Source organism: Colletotrichum fructicola (genome assembly GCF_000319635.2).
Source record: "Colletotrichum fructicola Nara gc5 chromosome Unknown KSG_Nara_v1_contig11, whole genome shotgun sequence".
In the NCBI taxonomy this organism is placed as follows: Eukaryota; Fungi; Ascomycota; class Sordariomycetes; order Glomerellales; family Glomerellaceae; genus Colletotrichum; species Colletotrichum fructicola.
Genome location: NW_027094061.1, coordinates 2,189,531 through 2,209,223, shown reverse-complemented (window position 1 = coordinate 2,209,223; position 19,693 = coordinate 2,189,531). Strand labels below are relative to the sequence as shown.

Sequence of the window (19,693 nt, the reverse complement as noted above, 5' to 3'; positions counted from 1 at the left end):
TCACTGGTACAATCATGATGAGGATTGTGTCGAGTTCTGCGACAGACGCACTCCGTGGCACCATGCGAAGTCGAACTGGAAGTTGAAGCGTAGTCAAAACGGCCCTCAATGGTCCCTTCACCGAGACGAGGACGTCCTAATTGGCATCAACAAAGAATCGTCTCTCCTTTTAGCGAGGATACTCGAGCCACTTGAAGACAGGAATTGGATTCATATCATGAAACGCAACTCGAATACAATCTTCATTGATCTTCCCCGTACCGGTCTGGAGTTCACGCTGGAACCAGGGACATCAGCCATGGTATCGAAGCAATGGTGATCGACTCTCTACAGTCAGTCGGTTCTTTGATAGGGATGCGTGATAAGCTGGTCTTGCGCACCGAACAGCCTCTCGATACCTGTCTTACCCCGCGCCGCAGGGTATTGGTCATGGACGGAAACGTATCACACGTTGCTACGGCAGACCATGTTCAAGTCCACATCGCAAAAGACTCCTACCGTAAAGTACACACCTATGACGTTGACGAGAAGCTTGGCCGATTTGTGAGCAACGGGAGCCTGCAGAGCAAGCTTTTTCTCGCTTATATACATGCTCTGACTTCGTCCTGTCTGCCGGATCCGCTCACGGGGAAAACTGGGACTGAGGAAGCTTTAACCTTTCTCGGCTCGGCTTCTGCGAAATCGTTTGATTGTCTAAGCCATGAGAATGTGCAGCTTCTCTCTTTCATTGCCCGGTTGACGCCCGGGAGGTCCTACTATCCCGCCCATGAGCGTGTCATGCAGACCGTACACTGGGATCAGGGGCTGAGTTTCCTGTCACAGCACGGCCTCTTCCTTGACCGTGTGCGCTCAATTTTCGATCACGCATCCAGATTAGACTTCTTATACCCGGACCGATATGTCAAACCTCCAGCCTTGGACCACGCCGACGCACATCTTCTTGATAGGGACAATATTCGATCATCCACGTTTCGGATCTCTGGCTTTGGGGCGGAACGACATTGCACAACCAAAGACGAAGACTATGAACCCCGAGATCGATCTGTCACCTCCTCGAGCTCAAAGTCTCACTCTGTAGCGCGCATGGTCTTCTCCAACCAACCTGCGCTGTTCCAGTCTCTCCCGCCGAGCTTTGGAAGCCATCTTCGGGACTATTTGAAGCAGACCTCGGAGGTTTCCTACCGGGGTGGTACATCTGTCATCACCGACATTGCCTACGACTCTGGTCTGCTGCTGGAATCAACCGAATTCGTCGCCAAGAACTGGATTGATCTTCACCGAGATGTCATACCAGGAGTTTGCAAGTTTAAGTTGATGATATGGCTGGCGACACTAGCCTTCGCAACAAGCGCGAACATAGGAGTTCTTCAGACACTCGCGTCCTTCCGTACCTCTCTGCAAGCAATGCGGTTGTCGCCCCCCGCTGGCAGTAATTTCCAACTCTCAAAAGGCGCCAAAGTCAACTCCGCGATGTTGCAGGAGGTCATCCTGTCGGGCGCTGTTCCATACAACATTAGCCCAGAGGCCAATCTAGCCAGGAATTCATACGAGTCCTCAAGTGCCTATGACCAACGGCGATCGAGTCAATTCCAGTCAAAACTTCAAATGGCAGTGAACACTCTGGTATCTTGCCTGCGATCCCAAGGGGTATGCAAACTGCCCGAAATTCCGTTGGCCCACCAGAATCAAAACCTTTGGCGAACTTACATACGGATCAACCATATTCTTCCGGTCATCAAGACGCATTTCAGGACGTGGTACGATAACTTGCTATTTGAGAGATATGTCAATACCGTTGCCTCCAACATCCCCTCCGCAATTCGTTCGCCACAGTTCCCCTGTCCATTGTTGACAACCCCAGGCTGGAGTCTTTGGAGGGCGCGTCACTTTATTAGCGCTAACGATATTTTTCGGCGTGCCAAGCCACCACCTCCAGTTCGCGGCCTCCGCATTCTGTGCCAAGAGACCTTGCCGGAATCGCGGAAATATGAGTACCGGATGCCAGAGTTGCTACGTGTGTTACGGATCAGAGCCCAGGGTACCTATGAACGGCGTTACGTTGAGGAGCTCGATGCGAGCTTCCGGGCACTACAACGAAAGGGCATCACCAGCAGCAATGCTCCTGGCCCAGTACCTCTGAGGAAAGAGGTTCTAGTTGCTTATCTTCGACAGTGGAAGGAAGAAGTCGATCGTCAGTACGACGCGATTGTCAAATCACTTCTGGGCCTCGAAGGTAAACACCCGTCGACGGCGATCGAGGTTTTCGATCTTTACTGCCGACCTCGTACTTCACCGATGATGATCCTGCAGAGACTCAACAAGGACCACGTCAAAAATACCCCGACCGAGTGGAGAGAGCGTATTGCGGACTATGGCGTAGCTATGACACAACTTCAACGAGCAGAGAGAATGGTTGCTTCCATGGATGACCCTCCCGCCCTTGAGAGCGAACTGCGTAACCCAGGACACGCCAATTGGAAACCCCTGGATTATCCTGATACGCTCCTTCTCGAGATTGACGATGGCATAATGGTGCGCGAGGTCCAAGAAAGTGTTGCCAAGAGCATGCGAGATCCTCCCTCAGGCAAAAACACTACCATGCAGCTGCTCATGGGCGAAGGGAAGTCCTCGGTCATTCTTCCCATCGTCGCAGCGGCCCTCGCAAATGGCTCGAGGATCGTGCGGGCGATTGTTGCCAAGCCGCAATCCAAGCAGATGCAGCAGATGCTCGAGTCTCAGCTCGGAGGACTGGTCAATCGTCCGATATTTCATCTCCCTTTTTCTCGCGCCATAAAGGTCGGGCTTGCAGAGGTTGAAGCGCTAGCGTCGACCTGCATCGACTGTATGGAATCAGGAGGCATCTTGCTCGTTCAGCCTGAGCATATCCTGTCGTTCCAGCTGATGGGCATTGAGACTGCCATCAGTGGCAAGATGGATGTCAGCCGTCCTCTTATCCAGCTGAAGGACTTCATGGACCGAGCAGCACGCGACATCGTCGATGAAAGTGACGAGAACTTCAGTGTAAAGTTCGAGCTTGTATACACCGTGGGCACCCAGCAATCGATCGAACACAGTCCAGATCGATGGACCTGTATACATCACGTGTTGAGCATCGTTCGTGGAGCTATTGCGGAGGTGGAGAAGAGCTATCCTGGTTCAATCGATTTATCTCCAGGACGGCCGGGATGCTTCCCCAGACTGCGAATCCTCAGAGATGACGCAAAAGACAAGTTAGCCGACCTCGTTTCCCGGCAGCTAAGCCAGGAAGGCTCTCCTGGGCTTCCTATGGCAACTCAACCGAGACAGGTCCAGAGCGCCGTTTTGGAATACATTACCAAATCCAGCCTGTCGCAGGCGGAGATTGAGGCGGTCGAGAAGTCCAGCCTCTGGTCTCCCTTGACCAAGAACACACTTTCCTTGTTCCGCGGTCTACTAGCTTCACAGATTCTGGCGTTCGTGTTCTGCCAGAAGCGATGGAAAGTTGACTACGGTCTGGACCCCACCAGAAACCCAAGAACTCAACTGGCAGTGCCCTACCGCGCCAAGGATAGTCCCAGCGCTCGGTCCGAATTCAGCCATCCAGAGATCATCATCATGCTCACGTCGTTGAGCTACTACTATGGCGGGATGACGGACGAAGATCTTCTCACTACTTTCCGTCATCTCCTGAGGTCCGACCAGGCCGACATGGAGTATCAGGTCTGGGTAGCGGACAGCCATCATCTTCCTCATGCTTTCGGCCAACTGTCGGGAATCAACCTGGATGATCGCGAACAGTGTACCGAGCAATTGTTCCCATGCTTTCGGTACGCGAAAGGTGCCATTGACTACTTCCTAGCTCACGTTGTTTTTCCCAAGGAACTCAAGGAATTTCCACACAAACTTTCGGCATCAGGCTGGGACATCGGCGAGGAGAAGAAGTCTCAGCCGACGACAGGGTTCAGCGGAACCAACGATGCACGGGCTTTTCTCCCGCTTACCGTTTCTCAACTGGATGACGGAGAACAACAGCACACCAACGCCCAAGTCCTCGAGTACCTTCTACAGGATGACACACTGGTGGCACTCATGCCAAAGCAGAAGACGGCTGGTCGGTCCGATGCAGAGGTTCTCCTAGAAATGGTGACGCACCTGAAGCCACCTACAAGGGTCATATTGGACGTAGGTGCTCAGATCCTCGAGCTCGATAATCTGGGGGTCGCCCAGAGATGGCTTGAGATAACGGAGGATTCAGAGCGTACACAAGCGGTCATCTTTTGCGACGAGAACGATCGACTCTGCGTGGTGGACAGACGCGGAAGGGTGGAGAGTTTCCAGACATCACCATTCGCTGGTCAGGTTGATGTCTGTCTTGTGTTCCTTGACGAAGCCACACTAGAGGAACGGACCTGAAGCTGCCAGCAAATTATCGAGCAGCGGTGACTCTCGGTGCGAGTTTGACAAAGGATAGATTGGTTCAGGGTGAGTCGTCCGGAACTAATGCTTCATGGCACTGCTGACAATCCCACGTAGCGTGCATGAGAATGCGTAAGCTGGGGAAGGGGCAGTCCGTCACCTTCTGCGTTCCAGATGAGATCCAGCAGAAGATCACCTCCCGCCAAGGGGATGATGGACGCACGATTACTGTGTCGGATATTCTTGAATGGGCGATCTCCGAAACCTACACTGAAATTCGTCGTGGTATCTTGCTCTGGGCGAACCAGGGACGACGACATAATGACTACCGGATCTTGTGGGAAGAGGCTCGGATTGGAGGCTCAACCGACCTGGACACCAATCTTGCGAAGAGGTTTCTTGAGGAAGAGGCTCAGACGTTGGAGCAAAGATACAGGCCGAAGCCGCCCACGAATCCCAGAACCGGAGAAACTTCCAGCCTGTCGTCCACAGAAGACCCCGATGTCATTGTCGAGCGACTCCTTGAATTTGACGGTCTCGAAGAGGATTCGGCCACTTTCCGGGAGGAGCAGGAGCGCGAGCTTTCACCTGAGATCGAGCAGGAAAGAGAGATTCAAAGGCCACCATCAGAGGAGCCCGCAGAGCACGTTCTTCATCCAGATATACGGCGATTTGTTACTCACGGCGTTCTCCCGAAAGACTCAAAATCCTTCACCTCGGCCTTTCAGGCGCTGTCAAATACCACCGCTGCGCGACATTTTGACGCTGGCAGATTGTCTACTAGCCTTTTGGCGTCATCGGATTTTGTCCATACCATTAAATCTTCACGCAAAGGATACAAATCAGACCTATTCCAGAGATCTGTTCAATGGATTCTGACCCGTCATTCCTCAAACGGCGTTGTCGACATCACGATTATCGTCAGCCCGTTCGAAGCCCAAGAACTTTTCCCCAACATCAAGAGATCGAACTTCGTCTCTTTGCACCTGTACTCCCCGCGACCCAACATGGGATTTAGGCCACTGGATGATCTCAGTCTGTACACAATTCCGCATCCCGGTGTCTTCCCTCCGACACCGGCGCTATCCCTGCGAACCGAGTTGAACTTATTCTCCGGTCAGCTTTACTTGAAGTCTATGGAGGAATACCGCAGCATTCAACAATTCTTCCGGCTGTCTCCTGAACCCGGTTCAAGTGATCAAACCGTTTCTCTTGCTCCTGATTTGGGCGCCGAAGCATTGATGCAGTTCATAAAGGTTCTCATGACGCAGATAAGACGAAACTGCGAATCAATTGACAACACACACATGGGCAGGATTCTGGACCATCGAGTCCTCGGACCTTCGGATTTTAGCTGAAACATATCCTGTTTTTGCTTCGTCAATCAGCGATCCTGGGGCGAAAGCTGTTTCCGGTGTTCTTCATATTCGTTGCAACGTCACGCTCAGATCGTTACCATCAACACTGGCAAATGGCGCGATACGGTCGGTCGAATCTACTTGACCGAGACACCTCAAACCACTCGGCATCCGAGGCACACTCTCGGAGCGGTTGTGAAGCAGCACGGTATGCTTGTTTTGTGGAGGGTTCAATAGGACTGTCTCTGGCGTGGTCGACATAGTCGGCTTGAGCTGGGTTTCGCAAGAAGGCGGAAGGGCAACAGATACACTTTGAAATATTAGATCAGGTAGTTCAACGGTATACTTACAACGTTTGAAGCAAGGAGAGTGCGATGCTGATGGGCTCGCTGCTTATACCTGACTCCCAGCCTCTGCCAACAACACCACTATATCGTATGATGAGTGAGATGAGTGAGACAATACATTGAGATGACGGTTTGAAAAGCCGACGCACTCGACGATGAACTTCTTGATATAGCCATTCACAAAGCGCGGCCTGTTTGGAAAGCGTGGCCTGTTTGGACGCCGAATTGAGTACTCATCCAAATACAGAAGGCCCGTGTAGGGATCAAGGTGCCTGCATGGTGGCGTGCTCGAGGCAACACGTTTCAATGCCGCGCACAGAGGCTTCCCTCGGCCCTCCCAGCAAAGTCCACATGGTCAGCCCTCAATGAATCGCTCGACCTTGAGATCGCAATAGCGACCGCGGCTTTGACAGTTGAGAATGGCTGATCTGCAGAGACATCTTAGGCGTTGGTTACATAGTCGTCCGGAGCGATGACTGACCCCTTCTGGTCGTTTGTGGGCTGTATAGGCGCGCGGTCTAGGTGTTTTTGGACGTTAGTCGGGTTGAGTGCGCAGTGGCCGCGTCCAGGGTGCGCAAGTCGACGACAAGAGCGAGCTACCGAAAAAGAGGATGCGTCATTTTCAGCATTGTACCATGGCTTTCCGCCGACGTTCAATGGTATGATCAACAGATCGAGGAGCTAACGGGTGCGGTAGCCGGAAGGTCGTCGTGCGTGCCGCTTCGTCCCTCGCCCTCGCGCGGAGGTCTTGAAGGCCACCCAAGGCCGGCGACATGGCGGGGTCGGACGGCTGGGTTGCGCTAGCGCGGGCAGTCCATGCCAATGTTCAGCGAGGTGAAGGGTGCCCTACCACCTTAAGTGGTGTACCACATACCCAGCTGCTCGGCGCGTCGCTCAGGGCACGGCGCGTGCAGGTAACTCTTTCGACCCACGCTGGTCTGTGCCCCACGCTACGTGACCAGCACATGGAATGAAAATGCCGTGAAGTATCTCCAATTGTGGTTTCCTGCAGGTGCCCGAGGTGGCCCAACAGCGCTACGCAGCTAGCACTCTAGCTGCCTTCCGCGTCTCGCATGGGCCTATCTGCATGCACTCTGCGTCGCAGCCAATTCGACAGCTGTCACTGTCGCACAACTCACCCGACGAAGTCTGCCTATGAAACCGCTTAGAAGCCCATCTGAAGTTTCTCCTTGCTTAGGTAGCCCAACATGCGCCACGTACTTCGTTTTTCGATCTATGTCAACGAAGACCAAAACGATGGCTCATAACAAAGCTGTTCGGAACGATAATTCCAACCAGGTTCCGGAGTTGCTCGCGGACAATGAAGAGCCCCAAAGGTGGCTTCCTCCACGCTGCGCAGCCTGTTTTACCATTATTCATAATTATGCGGCAGGAGCAACCACGTGCCAGCACCGGATCCGGCAACATTGCGGCGCGATTTGTTTGCTACCCACCAGCGCAAGTGGACAATGGCAGTCCTTTGTGGGAAACGCGCCCATCAGGCGCAACACATGGGCACTGAACGTCAACATTTCCCCCACAGACAGCGGACAGCACACCAGGCGGCTGGCTGGGATCGACGCGCAGATTGCAGTCGTCTGTCTCGACGCCGAGTGCCCGCTGACGCGCCGGCTGCTGCCCAAATTCCGCGCGCTGTGGGAGGGCGCGCCCGCGGAGATCGCGCCGAAGCTGACGGTGGATTTCCCCTGCGACGCGGAGGACGGGTTCTGCGCGTGGGGCGAGGTGGATGTACGGGAGCAGAACGTGTGTGCGGGCGGAGGCGGGTGGGGGGCCGTGGAGAGGCAGGGGCCGATTGTGCCCCGGTTCGAGGTCGTTGCGAGGGGGAGGCAGAGGTTTAATGAGACGAGTTGTGGGTATGTTAGTCGGTGTGATCAGGGGAGGCCGAGGGTGAGGGTGTTGAAGGCGGGGAATCCGTTTGAGGATATTTTGTTGTACGGGAGGGGGATTCATGATGATTCGTATTACTAAGGAAATGAAGATACCATACACCCTCGTTATTTTGGGTGATCATACTGCAAAATGAATGTCCTTCTGGTTTCACGCGTAGTGCCTAGCATTCCATTCCATAGCCATATTGCATTCTCCAAAGCAAAGACTGATCCTCCAAACCTGCACCAGCACTTATCTCGCTGCGTGCCCTTCTCTGCTCAAAGATCGGAGAAGAGGAATCTCAGGCCGATGTTCCATTCCACCAGTTCCGAGCCGCTTGCCAAGGGTTCCAAGCAGGGGCAGGGGCAGCGCCTTTGCGGTTGCTGGATCGATATCCTTTCTTGCGCGCTTCTGCGAAGAAATGCGCTGCCTCTGACAGCACGGCCCACCAGTCATAAGCACTCCGGAACCAACTTTGAAACCAAGAAGGCCCTTCTTTGGCCTGGCTCTTGGGTCGACCCTTACTTTGGTCCTCGGGCTGTTCCTTGGGCTCTTCACGGGGCTGCTGTTTGGACTCTTCCTCGGCTTGTCCCTTGGTAGGCTCCTGGGATTTGTCTCCTCGTTTCTGGGTGTCCCTAGAGTCGTCTGATTTGCCGCTCGAGTTAACTGCCTCCTGAGACATGATAACGCCGCAGTCCTGGCTCAGACCCGGTTGTGGCACCAAAGCGGCGCCGTCCACCGATACCTCTACGGTGATTTTGTTCAAATCACACCTTAGAACCTTCGCTGCCTCCGTCTCCCACAACGCCCTTCCTTGTTTCAATTGTCGAACAACCTGGAGCTTGCTGACGTCCTTGTTTGCATACTTACGTCGGATGAGATTGCGAAGCTCCTCGCCTCTCTCGAAGGCACACCTCTTCTTAGAAAAGACGTTGCTCCATGAGTCCATAGAACCGTGGCCTCCAGGTAGGCCATGATGGTAGATGGTGGCCCCGTGAAGTCGGCCCGGAGGATTCATCAGACAACTGACAGCGTTGTGGTTTTCGAAGTCCGTCGTAATCGCCCATGCATCCTCGAAGCTGCCTTCCGTGAGCATATCCCATTTTGTTGTGATAATCGTGATGTGCTGGAAGAAGCCCGGACCGCAAAAACATTCGATCCATCGTAGAGTGCGCAGGTCGCTGCTCAGGAGTCGTTCCATTCGCCCGTAGACAAACAGAACACCGGCGACGGTGACGAAAGGGCCAAGTGTTGACAGACATGCCATGATGTCTTGAAAATTCCCTTCTTCGTTCAGATCGGCGGCGCCAAAGCCAGCTGTGTCTATGAAGAGATACTGTTGGTCGTCAATGACGGCCGGTCAGACGTGGTATTGCCGTGTTCCTGCGTGATTTGACGTAAGTCAGCAACTCAGCTGGGATGATGTACGAGTGAAGTTGGATTTTGCCTTACCAGAGTTCAGTGACATTCCGACATGAAGATCCATCCCGGTAAGCTCATTGAGTAACGATGACTTGCCCGTACCCGCATTCCCCATCACGAAGATCAACTTTGTGCCTTTCATCCTAGATGCACGCACGGCTTGGTGAGAGCACATTGAAGACGGAAGTTTCAAAACTTACGTGCTCTTGATGAACGCCAAGACGGCGTCCGACACGCCACCTTTGGCTTTCAAGACAAGCGACTTCAGATGTTGAGAAGCCCAGAATTTCCAATTTGTCTTGGAGATATCCGGCCCTGGCTTCCCGATTGCCCGTTGAAGAGACCGAGAGCCGTCGGAGTCCGTGTCACTGCCAAGATCGGAGGAATCGGCTGAGTCGTCCGATCGGCCACCATTCTTCAAGGGCATGCTGACAGAAGCCATCGTAGAGCTAGACACATGGATGCTTTCGGTCTGCGTTGACATGGTTGGCATCTTGAACAAGAAGGTGGCAGAATGTCTTAACAAGAAAGTAAGTACGTTAACAACAATGCTCGGCGCAGAGATGAAGAGAGCAAGTGACAAGCAGGTTTTGATTGTTTGATGACAGCAGCAAGACCTATCTTGAGGCGAAAATCCACGGCCTACTTATACTTTTCAGAAGCTGTTGAGCGCAAGAGCTCAATGAAAGAACCGCAACTGTCCTCCAGTGTCATCGATTGGCAAACAGATCTAGAAGCTCACCGCGGACCAGGCAAGAGTAGGAGCCTTTCCAATTCGAAGTTGAGTGTTCTTACCGCCCAAAATGATGTCGCGTCCGTTTGGTTGTCTGCAGTGGGGGCAGCAATGCAGCTATTCGAGGACTGTCTCACATGAATCCACTCGTTCTAATGCATCCTAGGGCGGAGACCGCTTATCATCACCCAAACCAACGTGATGGTTTAGGATCAGGCCAATGATCTTGAACTATTATATGCAATACACATCCGAGCCGAGAAACACCTGCGTGGCGTTTTCCAGCACCACTGCACGTGTAAGCCTCTTTCCAATGGCTGATGCATTTCGTGTCCCAGCCAAAACGGGGCGAAATCTTGGGGCTAACCAGAAGTACGACGTCGTCTGTCACCGTTGTTCGCCAGAAGACAACCTACCTTCTCTGGACAACCCATCTTCCATCACTCGACAGCACGTTCATTCGCAATTCTCGCCCTGAGAGAAAACCACGTCTCAGGATTTACTCGCAGGCAGCACACCCATCGAGACGCCCAAATCCGAAAATCTCAGCCAATGGTGCGACACTTAGATATTGCTACCGTCCAAGCTGCCTTCCAGGCTGCCTTGGATGATGCTATGCACAATCGAACGGGCTATGGCATACCGGCAGAAAACCGTGCTTGGAGAGACCATTTTGGACATGGTGACCCACTTGAATACTCGCATCTTTATCGAAATGAAGGAGAGGTTTTTGTGTTCCCCCGAACGGGACTCCACGAGATGAACACTCAGCTTGATTCGTTGGTTGACGGCAACTCTTCCGGCCCCAGCGATCTGTGGAAGTCTAACGTCACGAATGCCAGCCTCGACATCCATCTCACGAATGCTCTGATGCCGTGGACGATTACGTCCAATGTACCACTTCGAAAAAGTATGTAATGATGCCCCGCATGGTCTAAGTGACACGACTGACCCAACTCTTTTCGTCTTACTACTACCGTTCATGGACACCGGGACTCCTGGCCACTGTGGTTCTCATCTTTCAGCTACTGAACGAATAACAGCATCTGGCAATTTGTTTTGGGCTTCGGAGTCCAACTCCAAGACATATTCCGAGAAGCAAAACGGTTCTTCGGGGGATGAAATATCTGTCTCGAGTGAAAGCCAAAAGGTGATCGAGTTTGTGATGCACGAGCCAATGACCAACGACGAACGAACTAAGAAGAGAGCCGGAACAAGCAAGACGAACCAGAAGAAGCCCCCAAAGGGACACTCAGACAAGCACTGGGAGATGCTGAGAGACAACCATCTCCGTCGACTCTACATACAGGAGAGCCACACAGTGGACGAGGTGGTGTTCGAGATGCTTGTCATTCATGGACACAGATTTACGTACGTTATTCTATGCGCTTATACCTTACTCAGCAGTAAAACACGATCAATAGCTGATTGAAATCGGTAGAAAACCGACGCTAGAAAGAAAACTCAAGCTTTGGGGATTCTCGAAGAATAGTCCCAGGCGTCAAGGCTCTGGAGGGCTGGTTGCACAACGCCGGCGTGTCGCATATTCCATGCCAGCTACCGCCACCATAGTCAAAAGCCTGAAGTTCGCTTCGTTGAATGAAAGGAGACTGGCGCTGGACAGACAGAGGCCACAATTTGGGCTTGCAACAACCTACGTTCAGCAGGAGAAGATGTTCCACGCCCTTGACCATCTTGTGAAAGGGCTTTTCGCTTCTGGCTGCCAGAGCTGGAAAGTGGCGAACCCTCAAAGTACGAACTTCACGTCACCGGACTTAGCCTGCAGCAAAACATCCCCTGACTGGCAACTGGTCTCTGAAAAGTGCCGCTGCATCGCAATACTGTCTGATGTTGCGCAAAATGGAGAAACATTCAGCGTATTGGAAGACGCCGTGGAAATCCTACAATCCTCCACACAGCTTTGCAACCCAAGTTTCCTAGTCCATTTCTGGAAGATTTCTCTGACTTTAATGAGCGTTCGCATCGGAGATCGCAAAAGCTTCTTGCTGTTCAGGTCTTTTCTGCTACACCTCCAGGAAGTCCTGTCCTCGTCTGTTGGTGCACATCATCCAATAACCGATTTTGTCATTTCACTGGCAGTCGTCACAACTTCAACTCCTCTCGACCTCAAGATCACCTTGGACCTTGCATGCTGGAAGGCCATTCATGTCATCGCTAGCATACTTGGTCAAGAACACGCCATGGTTCTCAGTCTGACTGCCCATTGTGTGAGAAATTGGAGAAGTCGATTCAGCCCCCGCGAAGAGGATATCGAGTCCAGCTATGATCACCTGGGGGCCTCGAGTTCCATTTCGGCCCAACTCGCATCTGAGAATGACATATCGTTCCATTTTGACTATCTTTTGGCACTTGCGAAGCCCAGAAACAATGCCGCAACCCTCATACAACAGACGGCTGACATTTGGACCATAACAAAAGATAGATGCTGTAAGGAGGCGAGGGTGCAAGAGACGTATGACGTTCTCGCTCTACAGGCCTTTACTTTCACGACTGAGTTGCTAGCCTCTCATTGCATTGAGATGCAAGGACCAAATCAACTGTCTAGTCCCGAAACAGGGTATGATTACCTGAGCAAGGGAATCGAAGCCCTGGCCAATGGAAGCAAAGAACATCAAACTCATGCAATGGCTCTGTCGAGGCGCTTAGAAAACTACCTCAAAGCTTCTCGAGATAGAGGCAGAGCAATCAAAGAAAGAGAGCGCGGTACTCAGCTACGTCGGCGGATCATGAAGATGTTGACGACTTCATCATGGGCTTCTCCCCCAGTGCGCGGAGATCGGCCCAAGACTGGAGGAGCCTGGGCGAAGAGAAACCGTCAAAGTCGTAGAGAGAGTCATAAGAGATTGACACTCTTACTCAAAAACAAGGATTAGAGTCTGTGTAGCTGAAGCGGGCCGTGCCAGTCTGGCGGAAAGAACAGCTGTTTGGTGACCTTGATAGGTCTATATCGACGCATCTTCCGATTTTCAATAGAGATATGTGTGCTTTTCCATATTTCTTTATCAGACTTAGCACAACAATTGTACTGCTGTCTGGTCTTGAGGTCATGGTCTCGCGAATAGGTATTCTAGTTTATGTTCAAGGCATAGACGGTAAAGCGACAAATGTCGCCGTGCCGCCAGGGATACTTAGAGACAAATAACAGCCATGAAAAGACTATCTATTACTGTCAAAACTTTCATGGGGAGTGCGCCCACTCGTTGCGCTTTTTTACGGAGGGGCCGACGGCAAAGTGCCGGGCCGTGACCTTTTTCGTCGAGTAAGTTATATTCAATCAGTGTGAGAAATAAAATATGCCTGACTAAAAACGAATATTGATCTGGAAATATGGCACTGACACATGCACCACTTTTAACGACGTCCTACCTTAGGAACGAGTTGCTATTATGCTCATACTGGCATTCCTCGTAAAGACATCGATTGCTTTCCTTGATGGCTTCTTGAGCAGGTCATCCAACGAGTAGCCTAGCACTCGTGGAACTCACTATTGCCGATATCAGGTTTCGTCATGTTCGCAGGCGTAACGAGGACTTCTGAGTGTCGACGTGTTGATTGATTCATGGAACTAGTGATTGCTGCCGTCACTCTCATGGTACTACATTACTATTAATGCATCTTCGTATCTTCCATGGCGGATAAAGGACTTGCTTTGGGATTCCTCCTCGTCCTACCGTTGGCTTTTGTCTCATCCAATTGAATTTACTTCAAGGACCCGCTAGAACTGGTCCCATGTGCACCTATCATTGTGGATTCAACGCAGCAGCCTTTGTAAAGACAGTCAGTCCTATGGTAAGCCAGTGAACCGAGCGTGTGAGGAAACTGGGCAGTCACACGACACTATGACCACGAAGTGAGGGACGAACGGAAGTGGGTTTTCAGACCTAGCTTTAGCGATGGAGTGACTGATCCTCGAGTGACTGAGGGGATCGCGGAATAGAGTGATTGGGCAGAGCCAACAGAGCATGGGGGCTCCAACCGGCGGTGGATCAGTGGAGACGCCGTCCGCACGGGAGCGCAACACGGATTGATTGGACAGGCGAGCCCAGCGGGGGTGAGCTAATGCAGCAGGGGAGACCGCACAACCGCGAAGCGGCCCCAAACAGAGGCCATACAAGCAGCATGAGCAGGGGACGAACGCAGTGAGGACCATTGGGAAGCGTTAGCGAGCCAATATCCTGTGGTTTCAAACGGAACGAGCTTGCAAGTGCAGTGACGGTTGTAATCCGGGAACGAAGGATGAGTGGGAGGGAGTCTTGCGTAAGCAGCAGGACCCCGCGACAAGAAAGCGGGGACATGGAATAGAGTAACTGATCGACTGGGGGAGATGAGTACTAAAAGGACGTGGAGCCTACTTTTTGGAAAACAGTGACAGCGACGAGAACGCAACAACATCGCCATCAGGAAATAGTTCAAGGTCAAGCAACAGGATACGGATCATTAATGACTCTGATGTCCGAGGTTACGATGCAGGGAGAAAACATGGACTGGCAATGGACAATCCCAGAAGAGACGAGGGTTGGAGAGCCAGTGGCGATGGATCACGAGGTTCAAGAAGGCGATCCTATGATCATTGATGAGAACACGAGCGGAGGAAATGATGGGAGTATACCGGTGCGGGACGAAACAATGGCTGATGTACAGCAGACACAGATAGTGGTGAAGATACTTGGAAGATCAACATCGAACTACGAGCGCCATGTCTTACCCGACTGTGAGGTGTGGTTTAGTATTCGGACTACTGGTGTGTAACGTTGCATTTTAGTGAGACAGCTGGGGACAAAGGCATACAGCGGGTCTCTTGAGATATCTGAGAAGGGTTATGCATACTATTGGTTTCGCAGGGCGAACACAGCGATATCGCGTACTTTGACGAGTAACTGTATGAATTGATTGGCTTGCATATTTGTAGAAAGGAGGAAGGAATCTTTAACGGGTGAAGTGAGGCCGGGTAATAGCCGTCAGCCACGGACCGCCACGCCACTTGCCACAGCTAGATCCCGACGTGTTATTCCGACACAATCAAAGCAAGTTGAGGCCTTCAATTTGACTGACTGGCTCGTTTTCGAGGCCGTATATATATATATATATATTTGATTTGTTTACTACCTAATCGGGAGTCAGTGAAGCTATCGTGAAGTCGTCAAGGCGATTTCAGGGTACCCATTATACGTAAGTGGGGCCACCCATGGATGCTTTGGGAGAAAAAAAAGTCCCTTGCATGGAATCATCTCACAGAGGCTGAGCTACACCACATTCGGCCATCCCTCGGTTCAGCGCCTCCATACCGTCCTACAGAGGGCTGGCCACCCAATCGAAATAACAGCTCTTGAGCAACTGACTAAGATATGCCAACGTTGCCGGATGAATGGTGCAGCCCCATCCAGATTCAAATCCACCCTCCAGGAGGACCATTCTTTCAACTAGTTACGAGGTGATTGTTGATACCTTCTGCCTCGGTGGTAACAAGCCCGTTCTCCACGTCGTCGATACAGCTACTGCATTCAACGCAGCCAGATTCCTTGAGGATATCTCGGCCAAGCAGACGTGGGGAGCCTTACGCATGTGCTGGATCGACGTATATCAGGGCCCGCCTGACTGGATCGTCACAGATGCAGGGACTAGCTTCAGATCTGAGGAGTTTCGCCAGTCAGCCAGATCTATGACTATTTCAATCAAAGAGATCCCAATCGAGGCCCATAATAGTATCGGCAAGGTAGAGAGATACCACAAACCTCTACGCTGTGCGTATGAGATCATCAAAGCTGAGAACCCTTCCCTCCGCCCAGAGGTGGCTCTACAGATGGCGATCAAGGCCATTAACGATAATGCCGGCCCAAACGGCCTGGTACCGACCCTTCTTGTTTTTGGGGCATACCCGCGGATTAACCACGATTCACCTCCATCGCCTGAGATCCTCCAGAGGGCAGGGGCTATACGCAAAGCCATGGAGGAAGTGAGACGCCTCCACGCAAGCCACCAGGTCAAAGATGCTCTCAATAAACGCAACGGCCCGGATACTCAGTCTACTCTCAGCCTTCCACTTCAATCCCAGGTTCGAGTATGGCGTGAAAAGAAAGGCTGGCATGGCCCATTCAGACTTCTTGCCACCGACAGCGAGAATTGTACTATTGACCACCCACGCGGCCCAAGGATATTTCGTTCAACAATGGTGAAACCTTTCCACCAAGACCCTGAGGAGACCACAGAAATATCAACAAATCCACTGCTGCAGGCTGCAACCGAAGTAAATTAGCCACCATAGGCTAACAGCCTCGTGGATGAAGATACTGAAGTGGTCCTTAATGAGATTGTTGTTTCTGGCGATGCCCCAAGACCTCGTCGCGGCCGGCCTCGGAAGAACCTACAGGCGCTGTCAACCTCTTTCCTAACGGCTAAGGAAGCTTCTGACGCCGAACTGGCTCTCGAGCTCAGGAAAAAGGGTATAATAACATCACATGGCCAGCCTTTTGAGCAATCAACCCGGCGGGTAATTGATAGTTTGGTTAGCCGCGGTGTCTTTGAATTCATCCCCTTTGACGAGACCAAGCACCGAGGAGTACGGATTTTCAAATCCAGGATTGTTAATGAAGTCAAGGGGAAGATCACCAATTAACCGTATGAGAAATCAAGGCTGGTCGTACAAGGTTACGCTGATGATGGCAAAGAAGCCATACTGACCCAATCGCCCAGGATTCAGAGGGCAAGCCACCGACTAATCCTGACGATTGCCCCTGCCCTGCTTGCCGCTGGCAAATCCCTATGGTTACGGGATATTACCCAGGCGTATGTCCAGTCCGAGATCAGGCTGAATCGCACTATTCTTGCCCATATCCCAATCCAGATTCGTCACCTTTACCCCAAAGGTACAATCATGGCTGTTGTTAAGCCTCTACATGGAATCGCAGAGGCAGGAACCCACTGATGGGCAACGTACCATAAGCACCATAGAGAAAAGCTCCAGATGGTCACTTCCTCGTACGACCCATGCCTACTGATCTCATCAACTAAGAATCCAGACTTCGCTTGCATAGGCATGCAGACCGACGACACAAACGGCCTATCGGACGAGTCCCTCTCATGCAGAGAGAATGAAGAGCTCAACAAGGCTGCGTGCACAGCAAAACCAAAGCAAACTCTTACTGCTGACTAAATTCTCACTTTCAATGGTGGTATTGTCACTATGATCAACAACAGCCTGAGCCTTAGGCAAAAAGACCAAGAAAAGAAACTATGCCTCGTTACCAAAGATCCTGGATCTAAGCAGCAGTACGTCAAGCAACGTGCCCGCGGCGCCTATATCGCTTCGATTTGCCAACCAGAGGCCTGCTTTCACCTCTCAGCAGCAGCATAACACCAAGACCCATCGCCTGAGGATATTCAGAATCTCAACCGACGCCTCAGGTGGCAGATGGGTTCCCTTGACCGTGGCTTGACGTTCATACCAATTGATTTAGCCACAGCCAAGCTAATGGTTTTCGTCGATGGATCTTTTGTCAATAACGTGGACCTGACCTCACAGCTTGGGTTCGTTATCATCCTTGCTTATGAGACTAAAGATGGTAGTGGTGAATTCACCATCCATGGTAATATCGTCCTCTTCAGCTCTACAAAGAGAAAGCGAGTTACTCGAAGCGTTCTGGCGTCAGAGATATACGGCATGGTGGCAAGCGTTGACAAACGAAGCCGACACATGCAATCGCTGAAACTCTCCACGATGTCGCTGGCGGAGATCCTGGCACGCACCATGCGGATCTATCTCGCTAGTCTTAAAGAAAGCTCTGGAGGGATTCGGTGACAGCTCGGTTTCAGGACGAACTCTGGTCGCCAGAGGCCGGCTCGTGAAGGCTCGGGTTATTCTGTGTACGGCGGTCCAGATGCAGAGGCAGCTGCATCGTCAGTCCTGCGGCCACATCTTGCCAATTCATGGGTACGTCACGATAAGACAAATCAGTCGAAAGATCAAATTGATTAACGCCTAGTGAAAGAGGTGAGACATGTCGCAAGACCATTTCGAAGTTTTCTCATGGCGATTCGCGTGCCATCAGTTATGAAAGCGTCCGCCATCGTTCTCGAGCTAGCTGCGGAACGGGCCGTCGCCATCATCTGATTACTAATTGCCTCACGTCCTAGGCAGCACCACCTCATGTCCCATCCTCCTTCTCCACATGGTAGACCGACAGCGATAGGCTCTAGGTCACCTGGCCAGCGGTCTATCGTGCGATGGACACCCCACAGACAACTTTTGCAGGAGGCCGAGCAACGTGCTCAGGGTACACGACCCAGTCCCTAGAGCCACTCCAGATCTTCGTCCTGCGGGGTTCAAATCAGGATGATTCCTCCCAATCTCGTGGAAACCTCTGGCGGCAATCGCTCAACCTGCAGCTTCAGTCACACAGCATGCGGCCTACTGTGTCCGCTGTCACACCGGCCCCGTACAGCAATGCGCTAAGCCAGCACCAATATCTCGTCGGCGTGCCTGGTTGTACGCCAACCGACATCGCATGTGTCTCGCCAGGAGGCTTTTCTAGACCAACTAATACCGCAACTAATCGGCCGATACTCAATAGTGTGAGCCGACCTGGGGTTAGGAAAATCTCCACCATCACGACCGTAACCCACTTGCCTTGGTATGACTGAATTCCTTACAGTCCTGTGACAGCCGCGGCCCGAAATTGACGCCGGATCCCTACTTCCCGGGTTCTATTTCATCTAAGCTATTTCTGATTCGTCAGATAAGCGAGATGGCGAGAACATCAGCACCTTGCTGCACAGCTTAACATGTGTGATGTTCAGAGAGCGACTATTAGCTGTTCTCCGATGCGCGCCCCCTTCGCATCGCGCATACCGCTGGGACACATTCGCGCCCTGTGCCTCCGCCGCCTTCAGCATTACAGCATGAGCCGGAACAGGCTGCCTGCTAGCCGTCGAGGTGTGCGTTTGCATAACCGCGTATTAATCAGCTGCTTGTTTTTTTTTTTTTCTTTTTTTTTTTTCTTTTTTTCCCTTCCAACGTCCTGGGTCACGGCGCTCTAAGTTCGTGACAAAGAACGAGAGAAGGTTGAGCGGACCGCGAGGTAAGGAGGGGTCATGCTCCGGGCGCATACCAGATAGTGTTGACAGATTCCTGCCCACCCAGCTACCACTCCTGTGGCCTGTTAGCGGGTGCCATATGCTGCCTTACAGCCCTCTCCAGCGCCTTAGCGCCTGTAGTTAGCTCTCTCAGATATACAGTACAGTTTCCCACGTTCCTCAGATACAGCCCCATGTCCGTACACAGTAAAGTTTGCTTTTTACCCTCTTATCTTTTGCTTCCTTTCTTGCTTCATGCCTTGCTGTTCTTCTCTTGCCCAACCAGTCTCTGCCTAAGCGGCCTCACCTTGGGGGGGGGGGGGGGTTGGATTGACGACTGTGTCTGGATGAAGGGGTGCTAGAAATGAAGTCCACGATCTGGAAGCTGCAGTGAAGATTCCGCTTTGGCCCGGAATGTGGAGGCCGCGTCGCGCCGACACTGTTCGCATGGCAATCTC

At 52.1% G+C, this 19,693-nt stretch overlaps 4 protein-coding genes across 4 annotated transcripts; 2 read left to right on the top strand and 2 right to left on the bottom strand.

The window, feature by feature from the left end:
* Window positions 1-429: 429 nt before the first annotated feature.
* CGGC5_v017139 (uncharacterized protein) lies at window positions 430-5,753 on the top strand (the record flags this gene model as incomplete). Its single annotated transcript, XM_066153783.1, has 4 exons — window positions 430-4,161; window positions 4,235-4,344; window positions 4,379-4,461; window positions 4,513-5,753. The coding sequence occupies 4 exons, from the start codon at window positions 430-432 to the stop codon at window positions 5,751-5,753; spliced, it is 5,166 nt and encodes a 1,721-aa protein (XP_066007020.1).
* Window positions 5,754-6,455: 702 nt separating this feature from the next.
* On the bottom strand, window positions 6,456-6,875 carry CGGC5_v017138 (uncharacterized protein; the record flags this gene model as incomplete). Its single annotated transcript, XM_066153782.1, has 3 exons — window positions 6,456-6,528; window positions 6,582-6,618; window positions 6,752-6,875. 3 exons carry the CDS (start codon window positions 6,873-6,875, stop codon window positions 6,456-6,458), a joined length of 234 nt encoding a protein of 77 aa, XP_066006961.1.
* Window positions 6,876-8,291: 1,416 nt separating this feature from the next.
* CGGC5_v017137 (uncharacterized protein) lies at window positions 8,292-9,905 on the bottom strand (the record flags this gene model as incomplete). The annotated part of the gene is made up of 3 exons (XM_066153781.1): window positions 8,292-9,313; window positions 9,443-9,555; window positions 9,613-9,905. The coding sequence occupies 3 exons, from the start codon at window positions 9,903-9,905 to the stop codon at window positions 8,292-8,294; spliced, it is 1,428 nt and encodes a 475-aa protein (XP_066007018.1).
* A 999-nt stretch (window positions 9,906-10,904) lies between these two features.
* Window positions 10,905-11,994, top strand: CGGC5_v017136 (uncharacterized protein; the record flags this gene model as incomplete). Its single annotated transcript, XM_032026579.1, has 5 exons — window positions 10,905-10,924; window positions 10,988-11,055; window positions 11,189-11,516; window positions 11,587-11,897; window positions 11,969-11,994. The coding sequence occupies 5 exons, from the start codon at window positions 10,905-10,907 to the stop codon at window positions 11,992-11,994; spliced, it is 753 nt and encodes a 250-aa protein (XP_031877016.1).
* Window positions 11,995-19,693: the final 7,699 nt, after the last annotated feature.